The 18,160-nt window shown below is 53.0% G+C and overlaps 6 protein-coding genes and 1 non-coding gene across 7 annotated transcripts; 5 read left to right on the top strand and 2 right to left on the bottom strand.

The window, feature by feature from the left end:
• Positions 1–1,067: 1,067 nt before the first annotated feature.
• On the top strand, positions 1,068–1,846 carry BDP81DRAFT_301755 (uncharacterized protein; the record flags this gene model as incomplete). Its single annotated transcript, XM_060583129.1, has 2 exons — positions 1,068–1,542; positions 1,608–1,846. Coding segments are annotated over 2 exons (714 nt in total), but the record flags the coding sequence as incomplete, so codon positions are not given.
• An 885-nt stretch (positions 1,847–2,731) lies between these two features.
• Positions 2,732–2,803, top strand: BDP81DRAFT_t272. The gene has a single exon. It is a non-coding gene; the product is annotated as a tRNA-Met (tRNA).
• Positions 2,804–3,809: 1,006 nt separating this feature from the next.
• BDP81DRAFT_463978 (major facilitator superfamily transporter) lies at positions 3,810–5,542 on the top strand (the record flags this gene model as incomplete). The annotated part of the gene is made up of 4 exons (XM_060594095.1): positions 3,810–4,097; positions 4,150–4,362; positions 4,419–5,280; positions 5,337–5,542. 4 exons carry the CDS (start codon positions 3,810–3,812, stop codon positions 5,540–5,542), a joined length of 1,569 nt encoding a protein of 522 aa, XP_060441471.1.
• Positions 5,543–6,220: 678 nt separating this feature from the next.
• On the top strand, positions 6,221–8,842 carry BDP81DRAFT_435885 (uncharacterized protein). Its single transcript, XM_060591083.1, has 5 exons — positions 6,221–6,686; positions 6,747–6,811; positions 6,865–7,025; positions 7,087–7,940; positions 7,996–8,842. Exons 1-5 carry the CDS (start codon positions 6,411–6,413, stop codon positions 8,632–8,634), a joined length of 1,995 nt encoding a protein of 664 aa, XP_060441470.1. The 5' UTR covers positions 6,221–6,410; the 3' UTR covers positions 8,635–8,842.
• A 246-nt stretch (positions 8,843–9,088) lies between these two features.
• BDP81DRAFT_381437 (SCP-like extracellular protein) lies at positions 9,089–10,336 on the bottom strand. The gene is made up of 3 exons (XM_060586888.1): positions 9,857–10,336; positions 9,682–9,799; positions 9,089–9,614 (listed from the first exon to the last, which is right to left on the bottom strand). The coding sequence occupies exons 1-3, from the start codon at positions 10,263–10,265 to the stop codon at positions 9,272–9,274; spliced, it is 870 nt and encodes a 289-aa protein (XP_060441469.1). The 5' UTR covers positions 10,266–10,336; the 3' UTR covers positions 9,089–9,271.
• Positions 10,337–12,007: 1,671 nt separating this feature from the next.
• On the bottom strand, positions 12,008–14,367 carry BDP81DRAFT_499165 (uncharacterized protein; the record flags this gene model as incomplete). Its single annotated transcript, XM_060595476.1, has 2 exons — positions 12,008–13,290; positions 13,387–14,367. 2 exons carry the CDS (start codon positions 14,365–14,367, stop codon positions 12,010–12,012), a joined length of 2,262 nt encoding a protein of 753 aa, XP_060441468.1.
• Positions 14,368–15,563: 1,196 nt separating this feature from the next.
• On the top strand, positions 15,564–17,358 carry BDP81DRAFT_463974 (snf5/smarcb1/ini1; the record flags this gene model as incomplete). The annotated part of the gene is made up of 2 exons (XM_060594094.1): positions 15,564–17,210; positions 17,263–17,358. The coding sequence occupies 2 exons, from the start codon at positions 15,564–15,566 to the stop codon at positions 17,356–17,358; spliced, it is 1,743 nt and encodes a 580-aa protein (XP_060441467.1).
• Positions 17,359–18,160: the final 802 nt, after the last annotated feature.

Below are 18,160 nucleotides of genomic sequence, written 5' to 3'. Positions count from 1 at the left end.
TGTGATGAGAGAGAGCGGTGAGATGTTGAGCTGCGAAGGTGAAGTAGATATTTCCCCCAGGAGTACGGCCAAGAGAAATTAGTGCACCGTGGCTACCTCGCCTCACTTAGGTCACAGGGCAATTAAAAAAGGAAGGCACCTGGCTTCAAAAGCAAAGGAAGGAACTTTCCGCGGTAAGCCATGCCCTCATGAAAGAAGATTAGAAAATTGTATGTTGGCAAGCTCAAAATTTCTACCAAAGGTCTGAGAGAAAGCAGGCTAAGCAGGAAAGCGCGCCTACCTCACTGTGCCAATTGAAGGAGGAAGGCGCAAAATTTCCCCTACTTCACCTTAGTACCCGTTCTTACCTCTACCTCAGCTTATACAATATTCTCTCATTGACTCTGTGCCTTTCTCATACAGCAACCCTCCTACAACTCAAACAAGCTCGCTCATTTGCGCGAAGATTCCTCACATCGCCGAGAGATAAACCAAGTTGCTCGGCCGAATCATGACTGAGCCTCCACAGGTAAGCTGCATCAAACACGCAGACTTCTGTAAATGGTTTCTCTTAGATTCTAATTTTCATCCAGGAAAGTTCTATGATCATGGAGGACACTAAAGCAGGCTCTCCCACGAGCATGCCAGAAGATGACACAGGTGAAGCGAAGACTTCGCCATCAGCGGACATCGACATTCCCCACGAGCAGATGGTCATATCCTCCCAGGTGAATCAAGCGCCCTCCCTCCCGCGTCTCAATCTTTTTCGAAGAGTACGCAAAAGCTTTTTCAGCGAGAACCTGGAAGTCTTCCACTGGGAGAAACAGAATGTTCGGCTCAGCGGTTCGGTGGCTATCCACCAAAAGCACACCTTCTTTGTCATGGGCAAGGCAAAGGTTGCACTCCAAGCACAGCGCATTAGGAACCTTCAAGAACGCCTCCAGGAACGTGAGAAAACATTAAACGAGCACGAGAAAGACGTGAAATGTCTCAAGGAGACCCTAGTCAAGACAACAGACGAAGCATCCGATACGGAAGTGAAGCTAGCGTTGGCGCTTCGAGAGGCCGCCGATGCTAAGTTTAAGCTGGCCGAGAAAGAGTCGGATCATCGAGATACCACGAACAATCTCAAGCATCATAACGAAGCGCTTGCGGCGCAGATTACGAGTTACGAGTCCCGAATCGTGGAACTTGAGGTCGCGAAATCAAATACTCAGCCATTTGCCAATTCGAGAAAGGTCTCGGACGACTCGATCCAGTCCGCGTGGGCAAGACTGAAATACACCATCAATAACATTGCTTCCAACATTCTCATTGCCTGCCCTACGCAGGAAGATCTCGAGGACACACGCGGCATTGATAATTCCTGCGTCCTTAGTTCTATCCACCCCGAACATATCAAACAGCTACAGGATGAGGACATGCGGCCTTTCGTTATCCAACATTACATCTGGAAAGCCGTCATTGGAAGAGTCTTTGAGCCTGGCCCGCGCGGCCACTTTGGAAAGAGCTGGGGCGGCACCGTCGGAATGTGCTTCATGACTTGCTTCAAAAGATTTCTGAGTAAGCATCAATACCATGCCACCTCCCAAAGGATGAACACTGTGACTAACAACTGCGAATGACAGTGGTATGCCGCGAGAAGGGAAGAGAACCTAATGACCTTCTACATTGGGAAGCCGAGACCGGACAAATGATCGAGCAGATGATTGGCGTCGATGAAACAGAGTTGCTAGAAGTCATCTCCAAAGAGTTCACGGCCTTCTCCAAATTCATTCCCAAGGCCAGCTCCAACTACCAAGCCAAGTGTGAAAAGCTTCGCAAAGGGCTCCGCAAGATATTCGACGAAGCTTTGCAGCTCCATGCTATTACGGGCTGGACCCGATTAGTGGATCCGGGCTAGCGCCCGGATATTCTACCACATTTAACCGTACGGACCCCTTTATATTTATAATCTACTGTTACGGCCAGCTAGTCGTAGTGAGGTATGTTTGCAGAAGTTGAGGCTGCGGAACTAATAATAGTATCGTAGGCAGGGATAGCTTTAGGGAAGCTATATTGTCGGAACGGCAAGGCTGATAAGGAGCAATGGGCAGGTATCGTGGGCTGGCTGGCGCCTGCCCTGGGCGAAGTGGGACAACCGGCTTAGTCATCACGGCCGGTTAAGGTGGGACAACCACCCAGGCCGTCCCCACCTACTTCGATCGGCCCCTGCCCACAATGTAAATAGGAAGAAGAACAACAACAGCAATTATCACGGACATCGACGTGATTATTGCCGAAGATACACCCTCATGAGGAAATGTATCACGCCTGTGATACCAACATCAAGAGATATCGGAACATTACTTGGCCAAACATAAAAGATGGACAGTTCTCCTAAAACCACAGACAATACTTCGAATCATCGGCAAGACTTATACCACGGTCTATTTATGTACTTTATTTCACTTACACGGCATCGGTAAGAAGAAGGAAAAACAACCTCCCTCAAAGACACAATGCCGGCGAAGTTCCACTTTGCGTTAGCTCATGCTTGCTGGATGCCGCGGGCTTCAACACCAGATAAAACTAGAATTTACCGATAAGACTTATCGGGATTAGTTCACGCCTTTGGAGGGTGTTCATGCGCCTTCATTGGGTTTGTTTTGCTTGGTGGAGAAAATCGTGGATGGTTGCTGAAGCGGGCGGTCTGCGCGGCCTCGGCGCTAGGGTACAGAGTGCACAAACTTTCGGCAACTTTTCATCAGGAAGCACAATAGCTCAGGGGTAGAGCGCTGGGCTCATAACCCAGAGGTCCCTGGATCGAAACCAGGTTGTGCTATTTATTTTGCATTTTTGCCTATTTTAATTCTCCTTCCACTCTTTCTGTTCATTTTCCATGATAATCAACCCATTTAGGTGCAATTTTATACGAGTTTTGGAGATACTGCAAACTTTCCACCTCTGCACAGCCAGTGCAGAGCACCATGCCACACACTTTTCCTCCAAGTCTATCGCGCACCCTCTCACCCTCCATCCTATCCCGGGTAACCACCATAAAAATTACAGGTCCAACGGCCCGGCTCATGTCTCAAAAGCCGATAATCGGAACAGGTCCCGGTACTGAAGCCGCTCCACCTCACCAATAACCCCCCCCCCCCACGCCGAGTCGTTGCCGGCCGAACAAGCTTACTTGAGTCTTAGTTGGCGTAGTCGACGATGATAGGACACCGCCCCGGCCTCGCGCCATCCAATGGAGTGCTTATCTCCGCGACAATCCCCCGGAATCGAGTCTCGGTAAATGCTTTAAGCGACCATGAGTTGCGTCATAGACGAGGTTCCGAATTGCCATTTGGTGAGTTGTCGGAAACCTCTTCTTTCATCACTACTACGTCGTTGGAGAACATGGAGTTTACGACTTGAATTAACTTTGTACTCAGAGAATAGGGTCCTGGTGGTTTATCGAGACTTGAGAAACAGCGACTCTCGAGATTGCCAACTCACCGCAATGACTTCATCATTTCTAATCAACTAGCCCCAACGGAGTCCCGCACGCTAAGAAGCGTCTCGCTAACAAGCGGATAAACAATATCTGGAAATTCTTGACTTCATTAAAGTACTCTTTCGCATGCCTACTTCAACTTGAAGGGGAAAGAGAGGTAATCGGATCACACTTGGAGAGTCAATACAGAGGGGAACCGATGTTGGAGAAGCGAAACTCTGCTGAACGCAGCAGAGGTGACACGGACGCCAGCAACAAGGACATGGGCTCAACGCCCACAGGCGCAGGCGCAACGGCAGTGCCCGGCGAGGCGGCGGTGGTGGCTGCGGAAGGAAAAGAAGTTTCCATGCCGCAGGAGGTAATACGGAATTCAGCCCTGAACTCTGCCCGGGATGGCGGCTTTCACGACGACGAGAAGCGGTTATCCGCGGGCGGAGGTAATGAGACGAGGTCGCCTTCACCGTCACCTTCGAATTCGGACTGCGAATCGCATCGAGATGCCGGCAAGAAAGATGGGCGCAAAGGGATTATTGGCGCGACGGTGGGATTTCTTACCTGGACGCCAAGGAAGATGCGATATGATCCCAGGAATCCTCCCCAATTCACGCTCGGTCTCAACTTCTTGTTCGCAGTTGTAAGTTACCTTTAATCACACTCACGATGGAATGAGATGCTGACCGAAATAGGCTGCGACATTCACCGTCGCCAATCTCTACTACAACCAACCAGTCCTCAATAGGATCGCAGAGACGTTCAATGTCAGCTTCGAGAGGGCATCATCGGTAGCGACGCTGATGCAGGCCGGGTACGCAGCGGGGTTGCTCTTCATCTGCCCTCTGGGCGACATGCTTCGACGACGGCCGTTCATCTTGGCCCTTATCTGGGTGACAGCCATGCTGGTGAGCCACCCAACACAAAGACTTCTTACGAATCACATCATCCTAACACACCCCAGTGGCTCGGCCTATGCCTAACAAACTCCTTCCAAGCCTTCCTAGGCCTGTCCTTCATCGTCGGCGCCACCACAGTAACACCACAACTCATGCTCCCCTTGGTAGCAGACATGGCTCCCCCCGAACGAAAAGCAAGCTCCCTCTCCATAACAACATCAGGCCTAATGCTCGGCATGCTCATCGCACGTCTTCTCTCGGGTATCGTGGCAAACTACACATCCTGGCGCAACATCTACTGGTTCTCCTTTGGCGCGCAGAATTTGTTGTTGGTCCTCCTCTTCTTCTTCGTACCGGATTACCCGTCGACGAACCCGGATGGGCTGAACTACTTCCGCGCCCTGTGGACTATCGTGACGATGTTGTTTACGGAGCCGATATTGGTGCAGGCTTGTCTGATTGGGTTCTTTATCAGTTGTATCTTTACGTCTTTCTGGACGACGTTGACGTTTCTGCTGGCTTCGCCGCCGTATGAGTACCCGTCTATTACGATCGGGTTGTTTTCGCTGATTGGGATCGCGGCGATTTGTGGTGGGCCGGTGTATGGGCGGTTGATCATGGATCGATATGTGCCGTGGCTGTCTTCTGTGCTTGGACAGACTGTTATCTTGATCGGGTGTATCATTGGTGCCTTCACGGGTACCTTTACCGTTGCTGGGCCCGTGATCCAGGCTATTTGCATCGATATGGGTATTCAGACTGCGCAGACTGCGAACCGGACGGCCATTTATACCATCAACCCCAAGGCTAGGAACCGGGTTAACACGGCGTACATGGTTTGCGTGTTCTGTGGGCAGCTGACCGGTACGGCGGTGGGTAACAGGCTATATGCGCAAGGCGGGTGGAAGTACAGCGCGGGCACCTCGAGTACGTATTTTTTTTCCCCGGCCTCGTTGTTGCTGTGGTTTTCTAACATCTCTCAGTCGGATTCATCGGGTTATCGTTGATCCTCACCATGCTCAAGGGTCCACGGGAGAAGAGCTGGATTGGATGGAACGGCGGCTTCAAGCTGCGGAAAGACGCACCGAAGCCACAGCCGGCCTCACCCGAAGAAGCACAGGGGCCGGTGGAGGAGCCAGTGGAGAAGAAGACGGATATCGGCGCCGGTGGTGAGGAGAATCGGCGGTGACAGGGCCGATAGTGGATGGATAAACCGGGGGTTGAGGTAACTCGGTGGTTGGGCCGTGCCGAGCTGCCGGAACAGGCGTCCCATGGTTCCGGGAGAAGCTAACTGTTTTAGATTAGCGAAAGACAACCGTGATCCGTGGTTAATCGAAACTTGATGTGTTTACGAAGTGCTCAAATGACTTGAAACTAAGATGAAGAGGGTTACTCTGAAAGTTGAAGGAGAAAAGACGCAGCTGTTTGGGGTAACAAACGGTGGAAGTCTCCAGGCTTCATACCAACCTAATGTTGCCCGGCAACCACTACAGCGAGACCCCGGACAGAAGACTCGCCAAGGATGCCCGCCAAGACCCATAATGAGGCCGTCTGGGGGAATTGAATGGTGGCTGAGGCGAGGCAAACTTTAGCGATGCATGTCACTGGACCAGGGGGCCACGGGGGGCAACAATCACGACACTTTGAGGGACCTTAGCGAGGGGGCCGCCGTTGAAGGATGGCTCCGGGTGCTGTAGCCTGTGGCCCCGTAGCCTGAAGCCTCAGCATCAGCGGCACAGCGGCGAACGCCCCGCGATTGAGGCCCACCAAAATCACCAACCACCCGACTGCGACCATCCGCCAAGATCGGCAAGGCAACCTGGCCGGCGGGAAAGAGAGAAAAAACATGTTCCTCATTGATGGGAGAGAGCAGGGGTGTGGTGGATGATTATCTCACTCACTTCCCTTCTCACACTCACTCTCACCGACTCTCACCTCATTCACCTACAGAATAAGCCTCACTCACCAAGGCAATTCACTCACGAATTCAATCTGCCAACACCGAACCTGGCCATGTCAAACACCGCCCAGCTCACTACAATCCCCAAAACGCCCTGATGGCCCGCTACCAAGGCCTCGACTCGTCCGACCTATTCCGCTTCGACACTCTAGCCTTACGCGACGACATCCTCGTCTCGGACGGCAAATCCGTCTCCAAGGTCGAGTACGACGAGTATGTCGTCTTCAAGAAGGACAATGGCATTCCCTCGGGCGCCAAGACGGGACTAGAGGAGGATGAGGATATCAGTTTCCAGCTGCAGCATAAGGAGGAGGTGCCTGGTCATCAGACGCTTGATTTAGCATTTCGTCATGGGTACTCGGTTGATCATAATGTGAGTCCCCCTGATATGACCCAATTGAGGCTATTGTACAAGAAACTCACGTCTTAACAGGGAGCATTCACACAAGAGCCAGCGCGGCATCCAGAGTTGGTGCTAGATGGACGGGTTCGACGAGTGTGAGTTCACTCATATTCCCAGCTTCATCTCAGACAGAGGCTAACAGCAACAGTATCTGCTTCCGCCGCAACAAGTCCTTTGACCGTCGAGAAGACGGCATCACCATGACCCCAAAGGACCTCGACGCAATGGACCTACACCCCGCTACCCTCCAATACTCCCGCCGCGTCACAAACGAATCCCGCTTCTGGTCCCTCGACCGCTCCAAGCTGAGTGAGTACCTCAACTTCAACTCACCTCACCCACAAGGACGCCACACTGACATCCAGGCCAGGCCTCATCCTTTCCTTCTCCAAAAACCCAAGAACCCCCTACGACTTCCTCTCCCTAACCTACGACGTCCGCTCCCGCACCTCCTCCGTCCTCGTCCGCCAATCCTACCATCCGCGCCAGCACTCCCTCGAGAACCTAGACGAATACGACCAGCGCCTCGAGGCATGCCGCGCCCACTGGGCCCACCCCTTCATCACCCCCGTCGTCCTCCTCCAGGTGCAATTCATGCGCACCGAAGAGGCCGTCATGGAGAACATCAACCACGTCAAGGCCCTCGAGTGGCAGGTCAGCTCCATCGCCGGCTTCGAAGCGTTCGAAATGGAGCGCGAGAAGAGGTCGAAGCTCATAAGGAGGCTGACGTTTGCTTCTTCGACGGCGGCGGCGTCGCATAATGAGAAGACGCCGCAGATTGCGGGGCCGATGAGTATGGCGAATTTGATGAAGAGTGCGCATGATGTGCTCAAGGAGTCGATTAAGTTGCTCGATACGGTTCGCTGGATGGAGAGGGTGGTCAAGCTGATGCTGTCGGCCGGTGATGAGCTCGCGGAGCGCATGTCGACGGGGGAACTCAAGATCCGGCTGGATGATTTCCATATACGGCAGACGGATGCCGATCAGAGAGATGAGCAGGACCAGCAGGTTCAGCCTGACGAGCCGCCTACGGGGCCGCCGTCGCGGTCTTCTGCGAGTACAAGGAGGCGGTCCCTGCCAAAGGCTCCTGATCCATTGGCTGATCCGCTCGGTAACCATTGGCATGAGATTCGACAGTACCTCGAAGGATTACAACGGATGTGCATGGGTCTCGAGACGGATCGCCGCATGTCTGAGGCCCGATGCCGCGCTCAGATCGATATCGTAAGCATCATCTGCCGCCTGACCCCGTGTTTCCCAAAGCTAACACATGACCCAGATCTACAGTAAAATGGCCCAAGAAGACAACGTCCTCAACGCCCGCATGGCCGTCGCCTCCTCCCGCGACTCCTCCTCAATGAAAGCCCTCGCTGTAATAACAGCAGTCTTCCTCCCCGGCGAATTCCTCGGCACCCTCTTCGGCATGTCCATGTTCGACTGGCAAGCCTCGGGCGAAGACGCAGACAGCAGCGACAACGGAGACGGCACCTCCACGAACCCCAAAGATCCCATCCCCGTGCTAAGCCACCTCTTCTGGGTCTACTGGGCCACCGTGATCCCCTTAACGATTGGAATTCTGGTCGCGTGGCGCGCGTGGTGGGTGAACCAGGACCGGTACTTCCGAAGGCACCTGTCGCGGGAGTTGTCGGAGGAGCGGTATTGGACTGCTGATGGGAAGCCGAGGGATTTGGAGCATTCGTTTTGGTGGGATTTCTTGTACTTGTCTGCGAGGCGGGATGAGCGGCCCGCGCCGTCGGCGAGTGATTTATATGGGAGTAACACGCTTGAGCTGTCGCCGAGCATGTCACAAGACAAAGACGATATGAGGTCTCCGCGTGGGGATATGACTGTGCGGAGAGGTCAGATTTCGTTTTTGAGGTCGCAGAGTATCCGGCAACGGAACACTGTTGCGGTGTAAAGTTTGGTCCGAGTATGTTGTACGTGTAGTTATGATCCTTGATGCTGGGCGGCTTGTTTGCTTTCTTGCATGATTTTGGGGTGGTCTTCTGGGTATTTGACACTCGGAAGAGTATCTATTTGCATCATGATGGGTCATGTGGCTGGAGAGACTCCTGGCCGAGGAAGATATATAGATGAAATGAATGCCCATGATTGATGACGACAAAGAGGTCGATGATGACTACTCCCGATATCTCATGTGATGACTCGAGCATGCAGCAAGGCTAGGCAGCTACTGTCCATGGAACCTTTACCAAATCTCAACGTTCATTGGCCAAGCAAGGGAAGACAACGGATCGAGGGAGTTGGCATGATAGCTTCATGACGAGACGCCAGACAGCAGCAAGGGAAGTACCGAGTAGGTGGTCACATGAGAAAGAAACACAGACAATCATCACCAGGAACAAACAAGTGCAAATGATTCTTTGCTACATTGTGGAGATATCTAGACTAAGGTGCCCGCCCCCTCACGGTATAACCATGCCATGTCCTTATCTCCCCCAACATATGCAGTCTTCTTGATGAATGTCAATGTACCTCCCGAAATCCCAATCCATGTTGGGCAGTGAGAAATGTTGTTGAATAGAAAGGCAGACCTAGACAAGAGTCCAGGTCACACCGCTGACGCGGCCGCGGCCAAGGTCACCCAGGAGGGCCTTGAAGACGGCAGGGCTGACGTCAATGTCGTTCTCAGCGCAACCCATGCACTTGTCAGTCACCTTGACGTCGACAGACTTGCCCTCGGTCTGAATGCGGACAATCTTACCACAGAGGGGGTTTCCATTGGACTGGGAACCCATCTTGATGTGGGAGATGGCAACGATCATGGAGTTGTCGTTGTCAGTCCAGCCACAGGCGCCAAGACCAGGGTTGAAGAAGGTGATGTCGCCCTGGAAGGAACCGGGGCTGAGATCTTGACGAGCCATGACGGCAGGGGGCCTGGAACGAACCAGTGTTAGCATCTGCAGGAGAGTTAGGCAAGAAGAAAAAAGACAAGGCAACTTACTCAACGTCCTTGAAGACACGGCAGACGGTGAAGGAGGTGAGAGGGTCCGGAGCGCCATCCTTTCTGCCCAGGCGGGTAGAGCAACCGATGTGAGTCGCCTTCTCGGAGAGAAGCTGCTCTGCAGAAAAATGTTAGACAAACTCAAGGGAGGTGAGTAGGTGAAGTAAAAACATACCAGTGGTGCTGAAAGTCTCGTAGTAGTTCTCAACGGTGGTCTGGAAATTGTTCATATCCTTGAAGCTGAGCCAAAGCTTGACCGCCGAGGCAAGAGGGTTGGTGACCTGGACGCTGTCCTTGGCCACAGAGCTGAAGTAGGCAATGACCTCGCCAGCGCCATCACGCTGATGAGCAGGAGCACGGCCAATGTAGCCCTGAGCGGCGAGCGCAGTCACCCAGAGGTCGGCGTCCTGCACGAGCTTGTTGTCCCAAAGAATGGCAGGGACACCTGCCTCGGAACGAGCAGTGTTGAGCATGGAAAGGGCGCGGTTCTCGTCGCCACTGAGAAGGCCAGGAGCAGCGTGGACGATGCCGACGGCAGTGAGGCCGACTGAAACGCCAGTGAAGAGAGTCTTGACGCTGAGCATGTTGACTGTTGTGTGGGGAATGTGGGAGATGGAAAGTGAAGTGTATGTTATGTGTGTGTGTGTGTGTGTGTGTGAATTGAAGTGAATGTGAAGCCTGAAAGAGACAGTGTTGGATTGGAAGTTGAACTGAAATAGAAAAGACGCAGTCTTTGAAGTTGGGTATCAACGAAGAAGAGTGATGGAAGTGTGTGTGTGGGAAGAAGAAGAAGAAGAAGAGAGGGTTGTGGGTGGGAGAGTGAGGGGGTTTATATAAGGGTCGGAGGAGGGAGGGCTCGAGAAGCAGAAGGAGTCCAAAGTCTTGTACCTTCCGTTGAGCAAGCTTCTCGTCTGGAAGAGAATTCCAAGGCGTCCTGGCGGCAAGAACGATTCGGAAGGAATCAAGTTGGTTGCAGAATCGTCGGCCTCCTCTTGACCGGGCTATCCTTCCCATTCAGAGATGATATGATGGTGGCAGGTAACGGTGGGAGGCAGAAATTCCGAGATTCTCACGATGGTGGTGATACCTGAAGACTTGAACGCAGAAGTTACAGCCTTTCAGGGGAAACTGGCACATCTCCCCTGGGGCACACATGGAGGACTGGGTGGGCGACACAACATGGAGAGACCAATGATGTAGAGCTGACCTGACAGTACAGCAATCTAGATGAAGCACCATGACAAGCCATCTCGGAATCTTCCCCGAAGCACAACATCTGGGCCAGAAGAGAGGGTAAAGGCCAGAGTGGTGAACGACCATGGTCTCGGTTGCTGCTTGACAGCTACCTGAGCTGCAAGAACGTCCCTTCCTCCCTTGGCAACTTCTGAATATCATGGAATTGAAAGCACGTGATTCAAATCCGGTGGAATTTATCTGAAGTGTGGATTCTCAGTGAAGCCAAGCTTTGTGGGCAGGAGCATGGTCACACTGCGTATGCACTCAAGGTGATCCCCAGACGTGGTCAGCAACAAAGACACCCCGCACAAACGTGCAGTTTCTCATGCCTGTGCAACATATCAATTATACAGTAGTATCAGTAGATGCCAGCTTTACGTTCTGTGAGAGCTGTCATGAGCTGTGGTGATGGGCCCTTGCCTTAGACTCGGTGGCTCCCATCCACTGGAGCTCCCTACAAACACAACACCACCCAATCGCCGACTCTTTTTGGCTCTTGTAAAACGTGTCCCAGGCGATTTTCAATGATGATATCTCGCGATTGCAAAGTCGAATCACAACTATTTCGCACGGATTGTTGATGTGGCCTCTTCATCCTGCCTGTACGCACCTGCTTCCTCGAGCTGTGTGGGCCAGACTCACAGTGTAATCCACAACCGCACAGCCCTCCCTTTGTTGCCTAGCAAAACCGCCTCATTTTCAATAAGAAGAAGGAACGGTTGCGGAAGGGACGATTTGATTTAAGCAGGTGGGTGGAAGGTGTAGCACAGTGGCTGTTCTGTGAGTGCTGGATGGTTTGAGTGTGGAGGTTCGAGGATTTGGGCGGCCGTGTTGAGCAACCATGGACTCCTTACATGCAAAAGCGTTTGAAACAGCATTCAGCATAGCAATTATGTTGATGGGAGCAAACTATGTGATATGGCAGTCTGCACTGTTTGCTTGTGGTAGCGAGATCTCCGAGGAGAGACCACTGTCTGGGAAGGCTAGGCACGACGAAGATGTGGTTTTGGAACAGGCCCGTCTCTATTCAGGGTACACTTGAGTCCTTCTATGTTATTGCCAGATCGCATCTATCTGCAAGTTTCTATCTATTCAAACGATGTCTCTGATCTTGTCCCAAACATCGTTGTCAAGCTCTGGGAGTCTGACAACGTTCCGCTCATACCAATTACGTTCAAACACCTGCCTATTACCTTCCTTCTCTCGATATATGGGCAACTCCCAGTCCTCGGGCATGATACTCCGCCCATACTCGTTATCCTCCAAGTCGTCGTCTATAGCTTGATTCTTCTGCAAGATCTTGCTCCAGAACGGCAGGTGCTTCTCGAGGCCAAGAGCACCCAACAACGCAGCAAGCTTCTCTTCCGCACTTTCCCGCTCTTCGGCGAGGGTAGCAAGTGTCTGGAAGTACTCCTTCGTTGTCGCAGCGTCCCCTATTTCCACAATCCTGAGAAGCAGCTTGGTCCAGTGCGTGATCAGCACCGGGTCAAGCGTGCCCTCGAGCATTCTGAACTCGATGGTGCCCTTTATACGTGGGTCATTGCTCGGCTTCGAAAAGTCCCAACCGAGGGTGCCGAAGGCGGTGCCGCCCTTGCACCCACGAAACGGGGCAAGCTGACTTAGAAGAACAGATAGACTGTCTGTAGCCCAGAGCTTGGCCAGCTGACCCCGCAGCTTCCGGGGCAAGTCGTTCATGGGAACGTTGGCCTCCAAGTCCAACAGCACCTTGGCCATGACTACCTGGAGGGGGTTGTGCTGTGACTTGTTATCTGCGTCCTCGAAATCAAACGCTGCGGTGTAGTCGGGTAAACCGTCCGCCTTTGCGACAACTGCATCGAGGTGGAGAGGCAGCGTCATGGGATTCCATTGTCTGGAAGGGTGGACGAGAGTATATAGAATCGGGTCAGCAATCATAAACAACGTGGCGATACGTTTCAAGCTACGGAGAGAAAACTTGCGAACACTACCCACGTGGACGTGTAGACCACAGCTGATGTCCAGCATCGGTCTCAGCCCGCCGCGGAGGATCCTCAATACGTCGACGATCTTGCCGAAATCTTCGGGCGAGTCACGCAACACGGGACTGGACATCTCCATCCCAGTGTGCCCGGCATACCCCTTTTCACCGGAAGCCCAGTCAGAAAGGCTAGGATCTCTCTCAATGTACCAGCACTGGAATTCCGCGATGACATCTTCCAAGAAGTGAAGATGACAGTCCGCGGCGTCTGCGATGGATTGTATCCCTGGTATGGAGACTTTGCCCTCATGGTCGTCTCGGAGGTCAAAGACGGTGTCCCATGCGGCGCTGAAGTAGCCCTCATCGCAGAGCATTGTCTCTAGTTGTTTCGCTGATTCATCGTGGGCCTGTCCGCGCTCGTCTTTGGGATTGGTACCGAGGTGTTTGTCGATCAGGTCGGCCAGCTTGTCGAGCTCGTTCTGTGGTGGAGGGTTGGTTGGGCTTGGGAGGACATATGAGGTTAAGTGGTTGTAGACCCAGCGCTGATCGTCGATGTCTTTGCCGGTGTGTTTGGTGTTGGTGAAAGGGACGAGGAACTCGAGCTCGATCCCAAAGGTGTAAGGTGGCAAGTCTTCCTCGTCTTCGAGGTTGATGGTGGGTTTGCGAAGGCGGTGGGCGTCGAGTTCCGGAACGAAAGGGTTCCGGCCGAGAGGCTCGTAGTATGCTGCTTGTACATGGAGGTTAATATCTTCGAGAAATTGAGTTGTTGTGTACGAACCAGGTGATCCTAAGGAAGAGATGGGTTGCTTCAACTGTGCAAGAACACGGTCTACTCGATCCTCAGTTTCGTTCAGACAAAAGTTGACGATGCCGTGACATACCTTGATCCAGTTCTCGATTGCATAAGAGTCTAAGGTGCCGGCGTGTTGGGAAAATCCTATGACTCTCTTCTTGGGGTCTTTGTCGAGGAGCCCGGAAAAGTCGTAGGCGCTGGAGAAAATTCCTGGTCTACCTTCCCAGTCCCTGACGTGGATCTTGGTACCATTCATGATCTCCTTCAAGCTTTTGGTGGTCGTAATCTGGAGGACTGCTTCGTTCTCAATGTCTGACCCGCGGATGGAGGGTGGTTCGAGCATGTTGACCTTGTTAGCAGTTGGTAGACCACGAGTGAAGAACGCCTCGGTGGGCTCACCGCGCCATTCGGCATCAGAAAGGAAAACGTGCGAATCGGTGCTGAAAATACGTGCAAACTCGAGGCCCGGAGCAAACAGTGAGGCCGGTCCACAGTATTCTGCATGCAGGTCGTTTAGACGCGGTGAGGCGTACCAGAGAAAGGTGAGAATTCGACGGACCTCTGAGAGGGTGAAATCTCCCTCCTCGGGCTTGACTTCCACTCGAAGGCGGGGGATTTCGTTGAAGGAGATAGTGAGTTTCTTCGAGTCTTTGAGAATGAAGCAAATTGATATGATTAGAGCCGATGCCAGCGGGATCATGGGCATGAGCGGAGAACGGATGCTGGCGAGGTGCCATCGCGGAGACCCTTGTATATTGAGCTCTTGCTCGTCCAATGAAACATTCCAAGCATCTGAGTTTGCAACTAGTTGGTTTCCAGCACCATCTGTGGTTCCGACTGCTGTAGGTAGATCTACCTGTCGGATACTGCTTGCGATAATTTGGACCAGATCCTGGCGTTCTTCTTCGGCTGCACCGTCTTTGATTCTCCGGTCCTCGTCATTGTCGCTTGCAGACCGACGTGCTGCTGGTGGATCAGGGCATTGAATGAGGAATTGTAGCACAAATCGGACTTTCAACTGTCGGCCACCACTGGATTGTTGGAATCTGTCCATCTTCCTCAGCTTCTTGATCTGCTTCTTGTAAGTCTGCGTTTCGGGAAACGTCTTGAGGCTTGATTGTTATGTTGTATGTTTGTTGCTAAGGATTCGTTAGAGATATATTTCGTGTAAAGTATCGATATCAATGAGAACTTCTTTGGAATATGTATCGGAAGCAATGATGTGGTCTCTGGCATTCCCAATTCTCCGTGCCTTGGGCCTCAGCAACGTAACAACTGAGCTGTGTCGCATTGTGATGATTGCACAAAGACATTATTTCATTGGACGAGGCACAATTGCTTTGTTACGGTACTGATAAAGACATACTGAAAGTCCTTCTTTTCGAGAACAGCTGCCCTGTGATATAATCCCTTGTCTTTGTGTTGAGTGACCGGTGAACTTCGGTGGCTCGGTGTAGCTTGCTCGGACATCTCGGTGAGCTCGGTGAACCCGGTGAGCCAATTGGTACCTGTGTGGGGCTCGATGCGCTAAACCCTTTTGGAGCTGAACCTGGGTCGGGAAACGCCGACGTGATTTTTCTGACGCGCCCTGCTGCTCTTCAATGCATTTCCAACGCGATCCACATCTCACAATCGGTGCAGCGCTCCCCTTCCAGCCTCAACACGACGGATAGTTCCATCGGCGCGCAACGAGGCATCCGGCGATACAGCTCCACACGCACCCAACGTCAGTCGCTAGAGATAAACGAAACGTCAATTCACGTTTGCGCGTGCCAAACGACTGCCCCAATCCGCGCAGTCCCGTCTCGTCTCTCCCTCGAAGTGTCCCCAGCCACTTCTCCGCCCATCGTCTTGCGACAACCTGCCATGACCCATTGGGTCTCATAGTCTCCCACCATGGACGCCCGACCGAAGCCCCAGGCCTTCCTGTCTACCTATGCGCCACGAATCCGAGCCTACAACAATTCCCTCCTGACCCCAAACGTCGCCAGCGCTCCGGCCACGACCAACTCGCGAGTGACAAAGCGTGGCACAACCATCATCAACTATGCAGAGGACGGCTACGATGAAATCGATGATGACGACGACAATGGCCGTCGTCGCCCGACTGGTCTGCGCAGTCTCAGAAGAGTAGACGATTCGGCGATCAGCCAGGATCTTCTGGACAAGGCTGGAAAGGACACGGACGAGCCTGTCGAGGTACAGGGCATCTGGAGAGACTGGTTTGGCAAGGGACGTCAAGTACGGAATGACCAGCAAAACTCGGCGCAAGCAGACCTCCCTTTGACTTTGATTCCCATCCGAATCGAACTCGATATTCCGTCTTTTTTGCCCCAGGTCGCCTTCCCATCGGCGCCTCACACTGTCGACACATCACTCCCGCAATACCGAGCACAAGAAATGACGCCGCCCTACCGGCTTCGCGATACCTTCCTCTGGAACCTCCACGAGACGGTCATCACGACCGAGCAATTTGCGCAAACATACGTTCAAGACCTCGACTTGCCGAACCGTCACAACCTGATGCTTGATATCGCCAGGCAGATCCGGACGCAGCTTGAAGAGTATGCCGGTGTTGCCCTGCACCCCTTGTTCCACGCGCAGTCGCAGAACTCTGGAATCAACGACGCGACTAAGCCGAGCTCGATGATCAACCAGGACGAGACGCCCACCCCCGCCGCAGCAATCAGCCGCTCCGACACTCCAATGCAGAACGGCGGCATCGGGACACCATCTCGGTTCAAGGACGCGACATCAGCACCAGACGTTACCGCCCACGCAAGCCCTATTCCCGTTGACTCCGACGAGTATGACCACGACGACGCCTACCGATGCATTGTCACCCTCAGCATCAACCTCCAGTCAGCATTGTACACTGACAAGTTTGAGTGGTCTCTGCTGCATCCTCCGGGTATGCCAGAGGCCTTTGCCAGTCAAACATGCCAAGACCTTGGATTGACAGGCGAATGGGTCCCCGCCGTCACACACTCCATTTACGAAGCAGTACTGCGCCTCAAGAAAGAGGCCTGTGAAGCGGGTGGATTGGTGATGGGCTGGAACGGAGTGCGCGAGTTCCCCAACGATGCCACGGCTGGAGCCGACGCCGGGTGGCGTTACGATCCGGAAAATCTGGCCGATCCCTGGGAGCCCAAGGTTGAGATCCTCAGCAAGGAAGAGATGGAGAAGCGAGAGGGCGACAGAGAGCGGCAAATTCGCAGACTCCGCCGCGAGACAGCTCGCTTCAGCTCGACGACTGGCTTGGTGGGCGGTGTGCCATTCTCTGGATTTGGCAATGTGGTGGAGGCTCCGGAAGAGGAGCGTATGGGCAGAGGCGAGCGGTCCAAGAAGAAGCGTCGCTTCCGCAGTTTGAGCCCGATAGGCCGATCTGGAACCCCTGGCGGACGCGGAACGCCAGACGTGGGATCCGGATACGGTGCAGGAAGCGGCTTGACGGACACGGAGCGTTTATCGTGGAGATGCTGCCACTGCTGCCTCTGGGGCTCAAGTGTGTGGGCGGTGAGACCTGGACCTGCAGGACCACGGGTGAGTTCCCAATCTGGCAATGAAGAAGACATGTGGGCTAACAGAAAATCAGTCACTCTGCCAAAACTGTGGATTGCTGTACGAGCGGGATGGCAAGCTGCCTCGCCAAACCAAGAATATGCATCTTACGGTCATCCGAACGGCATAAGAGAACAAGATGGAGCTGTTCATTTGTCATTTTATGGGCGACGACGTCGGTACCATCTAGAAAGCAGGGCGAAAACGAGAGAGAGAAAGAGACATAATCTGGTGTGAACGACGCATCGGATGACCCAGGAGGAGAACTGTGCGCTGTGGACCAGTGCTTTGTGTACATGATGCGCAGGCAGCGGTTCTTGCAGGCAGTCAGGCAGGCAGGCGTTTTACTGGGGATAATCTGGCCCTGGCCTAATGAGCAGGGCAGTCAAAGGAGTCCGGCTGTGAGCAGGGTTGCGCGATATTCCAGTTGTTTTCGGGCTAATTACGGTTGAGGTGTCCCTTTATCGTAGGGGGAAGTATTGTAGGCTATGTGTAGAGATCCAATATACACACAGACAAGCATCCTCCAGGCCAGCATTCAGGTGATGTATGGCTAAAGACGACAATGCCCAATGAGATATCGTGAGGAGGGAAGGCCTAGGTAGGTAACAGAATGATCTACTACTCAACATCCACAGCTTTTACTTCTATTGCTACCACTGCCTCTATCTCTACCACTAACTTTACCTTTACCACTAGTACTACTCCTGTTGCCTGTTTCCCTACGTGTGTTCCTTAAGAACATACTTGAAAAGATAGCGAGAATGATAGTAGTAATATAATGAGAAGGGAGGTTATCAACGTGTTGATCGGCGGGTTTGTTCAATAAGTACGTACGTACTGTATACGTCTTACTGTGTGAAGGGCATCTCACACAGTCCCCTCACTCACTCAACCACCTCGATCTTCTCATCTCTCAAAACACACCCCTC

This window comes from Colletotrichum phormii, assembly GCF_030913505.1.
Source record: "Colletotrichum phormii strain CBS 102054 chromosome Unknown BDP81scaffold_20, whole genome shotgun sequence".
NCBI lineage: Eukaryota > Fungi > Ascomycota > Sordariomycetes > Glomerellales > Glomerellaceae > Colletotrichum > Colletotrichum phormii.
Note: the sequence above shows the minus strand (reverse complement) of the source record. Positions and strands in the feature narration are given on the sequence as shown.

Excerpts from the sequence above, each read along its gene's own strand:
- BDP81DRAFT_435885 (XM_060591083.1), top strand. The coding sequence starts at position 6,411 with ATGGCCCGCTACCAAGGCCTCGACTCGTCCGACCTATTCCGCTTCGAC. Across the intron at positions 6,687-6,746 it reads GGTACTCGGTTGATCATAAT|GGAGCATTCACACAAGAGCC; the intron begins GTGAGTCCCCCT and ends ACGTCTTAACAG. Across the intron at positions 7,941-7,995 it reads GCCGCGCTCAGATCGATATC|ATCTACAGTAAAATGGCCCA; the intron begins GTAAGCATCATC and ends CACATGACCCAG.
- BDP81DRAFT_381437 (XM_060586888.1), bottom strand. The coding sequence starts at position 10,265 with ATGCTCAGCGTCAAGACTCTCTTCACTGGCGTTTCAGTCGGCCTCACT. Across the intron at positions 9,800-9,856 it reads CGAGACTTTCAGCACCACTG|AGCAGCTTCTCTCCGAGAAG; the intron begins GTATGTTTTTAC and ends ATTTTTCTGCAG. Across the intron at positions 9,615-9,681 it reads CGTGTCTTCAAGGACGTTGA|GCCCCCTGCCGTCATGGCTC; the intron begins GTAAGTTGCCTT and ends GGTTCGTTCCAG.